The sequence below is a fragment of the Alosa pseudoharengus genome, unplaced genomic scaffold (genome assembly GCF_046254945.1).
Source record: "Alosa pseudoharengus isolate Yale_2024_CS ecotype anadromous, Long Island Sound unplaced genomic scaffold, YU_APseudo_1.1 YU_APseudo_1.1_scf_17, whole genome shotgun sequence".
NCBI lineage: Eukaryota > Metazoa > Chordata > Actinopteri > Clupeiformes > Clupeidae > Alosa > Alosa pseudoharengus.
In genome coordinates, this window is record NW_027468640.1 from 33,051,803 (window position 1) to 33,059,302 (window position 7,500).

A 7,500-nucleotide genomic window follows, 5' to 3' on the forward strand; every position below is an offset into this window, starting at 1 on the left:
ACTTTTTTTCTTCATATTTTTGCATTAATGTCAATCGAAAGGCAAGGAAGCATGCCAGTAGAAATATTCATATCTGTGTAAATAGGATTGTTTGGAATCTGGCTGGCAATAAGAACCATGATAGTGGGATACTCTGTGGCTAAGCAATTTACAAAAAAAATTATAGTTTACATTAAAATACAGTATAATTTCGGCCCGAAGTTGGAGACCATGAAGACATTTGTTGCAATTTCAAAACCGGATTAGGCCTACTCTAGAACCGCTTATTGTACAAAGGCATGCTTTCCTCGTATTAGGTAAGGTCTGCTGTTTATTGTGCTATAGGGTTTGTCATGTTTTGAATGAAGAGTTTGTGAGATATTTCACCAAGAGTAATGGCTGTGCAGAATGCAAACATGATTAAATTTCCTTAAACTGCATGTAAGTTCAATGTTAATTTTCTCGTGAACAGCAACCTGGCGCTAATATGATTGGAAAGCATAGATTCCGCTCATTCACATGATATGCTGTGTGATATGTGATGAGTTAAAACTGGACTTGAGATTTTACTGGGGCACAGCAGTTCAGTATGGGCACATGCCCCAGTAAAAAGGTATGCATACTTATACTGTAAATTCCAACTCGTTCCTGCCTTTCCTTACCTTGGTGTACCGCTTTTTCTTAGCGTGTTCAACAGAGCCGGACAGTAACGGAGTACATTTACTTGAGTACAGTACTTGAGTACAATTTTGAGGGATCTGTACTTTACTCAAGTATCATTTTTGGGGAGTACTCATTACTTTACTCAAGTGCATTTGAGGGGCAAATATTGTACTCTTTACTCCACTACATTTCTATCTATAACCGTGAGTACTAGGGGTGTAACGGTACACAGAAGTCACGGTTCGGTTCATACCTCGGTTCGGACATCACGGTTCGGTACGAGTTCGGTACAATGGAGGGAAAAGCAAAACAAAAATGCAGAAAGCATTTTTTTTATTGTGCATGTCTCAGGCTGTACCACCTAGTGTCATACAGTCTCTTCCCTGAGCTATCTGCAACAGCCTGAAGTGTGTAAGATATAGGCTAAACAGTACAATAAGTACCCAGACTCCATCTGTAACTTGTAAACAAAATAAGACAATCAGCTATAAAACTGAAAATAGGCCTACAGCATCTCTTATTTCTGAAAGTGCAAATTACATAGAAAAATTATTTTTAAAAATCCACTTAAGCAAGACCTTCAACATCTGTGTTTAGTTGTATATGGAAGGGTCTACAATTTGCCTCAATATTTTTCATTGTGTGTAAAGTAATAATCTAGCCTACTAACTGTGAAAATATCACACTATTTTGCCTTTTTTTTTAAAACGAAATTGCTCCTTTCATTTCATAAACAGACTACAACTAGAAGTCACGTGACTTTGCCCTTTGACGTTAACTCACCGTACTAGCATGGTTTGTTTATTAGCCTGGTTAGCGTTGTCACTTTATTTTACTGTCTATGCACTTAACACTACCAGCTCCTCATGTGAGAAGTTACAAGTTACCCCAACATAAAGGTAATTACCATGCGATTTACATAGCTTTCTGTCATTACGAAATCATTTAATTTAAGCCATAGGTTTTGGCCCTATTTGTATGTGTATCCAAAGGCTGCTAAAGCGCAGGGGAAGTTTTTTTCCCCTCGTTTCAGTGATTGGTAGCCTACACCATCTGGGTGATGGCTTCGAATATGTGTCGCATTTATTCCACTCACATACCCAATAACTGCTGAACAACGCTGACACACAGTTTCATCTTATGCACTCTTTCGCCTGTACTAACGTTACTGTAACTGAAGTTCTCAAACTTGCGATCTTAAATAGACCAGCGGATCCTCTAACTCTTGTGGGTCTAACCTTAGTGCTGCTAATGACTGACGGACTCGACTGACGACCTGACAAAAAAAAACATAGGCGCCAGTCAGAGCTTCAGAGCTAAGGCGAGGCTACAGATTAGCGTTAGGTGTCGCTAAAGAACTCCCGTAACTCTCGCTACTTAACAGTAATTGCGCATGACATTAATTAATCCGCACACGAGTTTTATGTATTTTTATACCGTGTATTCTCCGTGTAAATTCATGCACCGAACCGTGACGCCCGTACCGTTTCGGTTCAATACGAATACATGAACCGTTACACCCCTAGTGAGTACCCGTTACTACTTCTAAAAAAAAAGGAAAAAAGAAAAATCTCGGAAACCCTCAATTTGTTGTTTCCCTCTCAAACGTGATTAGATTGTGCAGGTGCCACTGATTGGGACAGCCTACCAGCAATCACCTTCAGCTTTCCGCCAAAGTCAACTCCATGGTCAGATTTAGATATAACGCAGCAGGTCCATCCCGGGAATGTGCCAACCTGTGGCCCCACCTCGCCAGACTATTTCAATTTTCTGAACAAGTTAATAATAGTTTTCGCTTCAAGTGTTTCAATTACAAAATAGTATTTTGTATTTGAAATACGTATTTTAAATACATATATTAGAAATACTGCCCATCCCTGGCAACATGGTAAAAAGATGAAAATGACTTGATTTTACTTCCAATACCTTTTACATTCTCCAAGGCATTAACATTAACATTTTGCATAACTCCATGTAGGACGTTTCTGTACATAAATGTAAGCACTGTAGTGGTAATGCAATATTTAGAAAATGTAGGCTACTCTTGTACTCTTGATACTCAAGTACTTTTAAAAACAAGTACTTCAGTACTTTTACTTACTTAAGTAGACATCTGACTGTTGTACTTTTACTTGTACTTGAGTAAAATTTAGCAAAGGGTATCTGTACTTTTACTCAAGTAATGAAGCTGTGTACTCTGTCCGCCTCTGGTGTTCAATACTTTTTTCCTGTGTCATTCCACTTTAGTACACATAATACAATTATTTTATATGTGTGAATTACCTGAATTCATACTAATGTCTGGTGAAAATTCCATGCGAATAGCCTCACTGGAGGTATACTTACTGAACAAAAATGTTGACCCGTTCAATACTTATTTCCCCGCTGTAAATGCATTTCTGTGTGGAGGACCATTCTCCCTCTGTGTGCTACTTTGGAATAATTATCCCAGATGGAGATGTGTTTCACCCTCATACAAGTCTAATGTGACTTTTATTTTGAAATTCACCATTTACCAGAAGATGGCTCAGCAGTTGACTGATTCAACGGCAGTGTCTCTTAATGTTACTGTGAATTACTACTAGTAGTGCTATTGATGGTGAAAGAACTAATGGACTGAATAAGTTTAAATGAACTAAATGAAATTAAATGAAGTGCAAACAAAAATAAAATATATGCATTTTTAAAAACTTCAAACTAATGAAAACAAACAATGTGAAAAAAGGAAATGAAAGTTCCAGAAGATATGAGATGAGATTACCTGTGTCTCTGCATCTGACCGCTTGTCTGTTCATGTGATTGTGCAGCGCAGCACCGGTTCCTGGGTCCCAGCATCTCTCAGGTACGGAGCCTGAAGCTGGACAGCAGCATCTGGAGCAACGAGCTGGTGGAGGTGAGGGCAGCACACGCCTAACATGCGTCTATGGCTGTGTAGACATGGGCATATGGGTGTAGAATGTCTATGGGTGTGTAGGCATGGGCATTTGCGTGTAGAATGTCTATGGGTGTGTAGACATGGGTTAATGGATGTAGAATGTCTATGGGTGTGTAGACATGGGTTAATGGATGTAGAATGTAGAGATGAGTGTGTAGAAATGGGCATATGGGTGTAGAATGTCTATGGGTATGTAGACATGGGCATATGGGTGTAGAATGTCTATGGGTATGTAGACATGGGCATATGGGTGTAGAATGTCTATGGGTGTGTAGACATGGGCATATGGGTGTAGAATGTCTATGGGTGTGTAGACATGGGCATATGGGTGTAGAATGTCTATGGGTGTGTAGACATGGGCATATGGGTGTAGAATGTCTATGGGTGTATAGGCATGGGCATTTGCGTGTAGAATGTCTACGGGTGTATAGACATGGGTTAATGGATGTAGAATGTCTATGGGTGTGTAGACATGGGTTAATGGATGTAGAATGTAGAGATGGGTGTGTAGACATGGGCATATGGGTGTAGAATGTCTATGGGTGTGTAGAATGTCTATGGGTGTGTAGAATGTCTATGGGTGTGTAGACATGGGCATATGGGTGTAGAATGTAGAGATGGGTGTGTAGACATGGGCATATGAGTGTAGAATGTCTATGGGTGTGTAGACATGGGCATATGGGTGTAGAATGTGTCAATGAGACAGTGTAGATAGATAGATAGATACTTTATTGATCCCCAGGGGAAATTCAAGGGTGTGTAGAATGTAGAGATGGGTACATGGTACATACACGAGTATATTGGATGAAGGGTGTGTAGATGGGTATATGGGGATATTTGTAGGAATAGTGGGGGTGAGCTGTGATGAATGTAGACGAAAGGTATTTGTTAAGGAGGGTGCAGAGTGGATGTGGACTCACTCATTCACTCACTTACTTTCCCTGTGTCTTCCTCTTTTCCCTTCATCTTTCCCCTCTCTCTCTCTTCCTTTCTCTCTCACTCTCCCTGTCTCTCTCTGCCAGCTCTTTCTGGAGGTGGGGAACAAGAACGCCAACAGTTTCTGGGCGGCCACTCTGAGCCCCGAGGACGAGCTCCACATGGGTGCGTCGGCCGAGCAGCGGGCCACCTTCCACCGCAGGAAGTACCGCCAGAGGAAGTACCGGCACACACTGGAGGGCCTCAGCAGCCAGGACGACCTCAACAAGGTGAGCAGTGTGTGTGTGTGTGTGTTTGTGTGTGTGTGTGTGTGTGTGTGTGTGTGTGTGGGTGCATGTATCTGTATGTATGCATATTTGTTGGATGTGTGGAGACTCATTCGTTCATACTGTACGTTCTCCAAAAACGTAAAACATAAAACATCTTTCCACGGAGTTTCATGTATTTTTTGAGTAATCGTGTAATCGTGTAAGAAACAGGCAGACAGACAAACAAACAAACATGGTGTGTGTGTGCGTGGGGGGGGGGGCTGGGGGGGGGGGCAGGTTGATGTGTTTGTGTGTGCTGGATGTGTATGGTAGGGACCTTGTGTCTAATTCAAGTGTGTGTGTCTGTGTAAATGTGTGTGTGTGTGTGTGTGTGTGTGTGTGTGTGTGGGGGGGGGGGGGTGGTTGGGTTGGCAGCGTGTATGAGTATTTGTTGGATGTGTGGGGACCCATTCAAAAGTGACTAATCAGGTCATTCGTGGAACAGGTGCTGTTAGTTGTACATTCTCCAAAAACGGGGTCTTTCTTGACCCATAACACATCTTTCCACGGAGTTTCATGAAAATTGGAATTGGTATTTTTGAGTAATGGTGTAATCCTAAGAATCAGGCAGGCAGACAAAGAAACAGACTGATAAATCACACCTAACACATTACCACCTCTGTTGAGGTAATAAAGACTTGAAAAGCGCCATACAGAAGGCCCCCTCAAGAACCATCCTCACCAGATAATGTTGATCGCTTCCTCTGTTGCCCACTGAAGACGGTATGCAGATGAGAGAATGAGCTTGTGAGACTGCGCTCCATGGATGGAGCGCTTGTGCTGCCGTCTTGCTCGCTTGGCTCCTGGCTGTTTGTTGATCTGTTTCTTGAGTGCTCCCAACGTGAGGATGCAGGACTATTCTGAGCGCCCCCTTAAAGAGAGAGAGAGAGGGGGGGGGGGGGGGTTGAGTGCGGAAGACTGATTCTACCAGAGTCAGCACTAACAGAGATCAGCCTGTTATTGTTTTGGTAAGTGGGGCAGCACAGGGAGCAGAAAAGATGGGGGGGAGAGAGAGAGTTGGAAAGGAGGGAAAGAGGGAGACATTCTTCCAGAAGTAGATTAAGAGCTGAGAGTAATATGAGAGTAATGGCAATGAGTGCTTTGTGGCATGTTTGTGTGTGTGCATGTGTGTACATGTTGTATAGTGTGGCTACACATGAGTCTTTTTACCCTTCATGGTCTGTTCCAAGTTTGTGTTGCCTCTAAGAATTGACTCTTGATTCTTGACTGTGTGTGAGAGAGAGAGAGAGAGAGAGAGAGAGAGAGAGAGAGAGAGAGAGAGAGAGAGAGAGAGAGAGAGAGAGAGAGAGAGAGAGAGAGAGAGAGAGAGAGAGAGAGAGAGACAGAGACAGAGACAGAGACAGAGACAGAGACAGAGACAGAGACAGAGACAGAGACAGAGACAGAGAGGGACAGAGCTTATCAAATCTATCTGTCTTCATTGTTCTCTTTCTTCCACTCTTCTCTGATTTGAGCCAACCTGATCTGGTATTCCCACAGATCACACACACACACACACACACACACACACACACACACACACACACACACACACACACACACACACACACACACACACACACACACACACACACACACACACACACACACACAAATCACAAAAATTCCAACCATATGCAAACTGCTCGTAAGTGGTTTGTGTATTTTCGATAATCACATGAGGATGAATCAACTTCCACTTCATAGCCTGTAGTAGAGAGTTTATATGCATAACATGCTATAGTAGTATCTGTAGGGATTACATGGTACAAATAAGATACTAAATAAGAACAAAAGTAAGCAAAGGTGTCTGGAACATCTGTGTGTGTGTGTGTGTGTGTGTGTGTGTCTGTGTCTGTGTGTGTGTGTGTTTCACCATATTTTCGTCACCTATCTGCTGATTTTGTGTGGTATTGGAGAAATGTGTTGACAGATGCTGTCCATCATGCTTGCACAGCCTACAGTATGTGTGTGTCTATGTGTGTTGGCAACTTGAGTGTGTGTGTGTGTGTGTGTGTGTGTGTGTGTGTGTGTTTATGCATGTGTGTGTGTGTTTATGCATCTATGTGTGTGTGTGTGTGTGTGTGTGTGTGTGTGTGTTTATGCATCTGTGTGTGTGTGTGTGTGTGTGTGTGTGTGTGTGTGTGTGTGTGTGTGTGTGTGTGTGTGTTTATGCATCTATGTGTGTGTGTGTGTGTGTGTGTTTATGCATCTATGTGTGTGTGTGTGTGTGTGTGTGTGTGTGTGTGTGTGTGTGTTTATGCATCTATGTGTGTGTATACACACTTAGGCCCTGTGTGCAGCAGTGGTGCTGCCGGACGTGCTGCGGACCATGGCGCTGGTGTTCAGCGGGGCGGACGTCATGTGTGCCACGGGCAACCCTGGCCACTCCACACCCTACCTGCTGGCCCAGAAGGCCGCCCAGCGACTGCAGATGGAGTTCCTCTACCACAACAAGCTCTCAGGTGGGGACCAGAGTATGAAGGTATATTGGGTGCAAAAGTGGCGAGCAGATTTAACTGCAGATTTTGCATGTGCACACTAAAGTAATAAATGTGTAACAGTAAAGTTGAAGTTGTACATATTTTTTTATATCTTGTTAACACAAAATAGGGGCTACGGGTTCACAAATCCTTTTTACAGGTACACAAATCCTATCATGTGAGTCACAACTTTCAA

At 42.7% G+C, this 7,500-nt stretch overlaps 1 protein-coding gene across 1 annotated transcript in view; it reads left to right on the forward strand.

The window, feature by feature from the left end:
• Positions 1–7,500, forward strand: part of arap2 (ArfGAP with RhoGAP domain, ankyrin repeat and PH domain 2) — a 79,104-nt gene that overhangs the window by 16,162 nt on the left and 55,442 nt on the right. Inside the window, exons 8-10 of the mRNA XM_076288404.1 lie at positions 3,450–3,535; positions 4,600–4,782; positions 7,112–7,286. Of these exons, the coding sequence (XP_076144519.1) occupies positions 3,450–3,535; positions 4,600–4,782; positions 7,112–7,286 (444 nt within the window). The remainder of the gene's footprint in view (positions 1–3,449; positions 3,536–4,599; positions 4,783–7,111; positions 7,287–7,500) is intronic.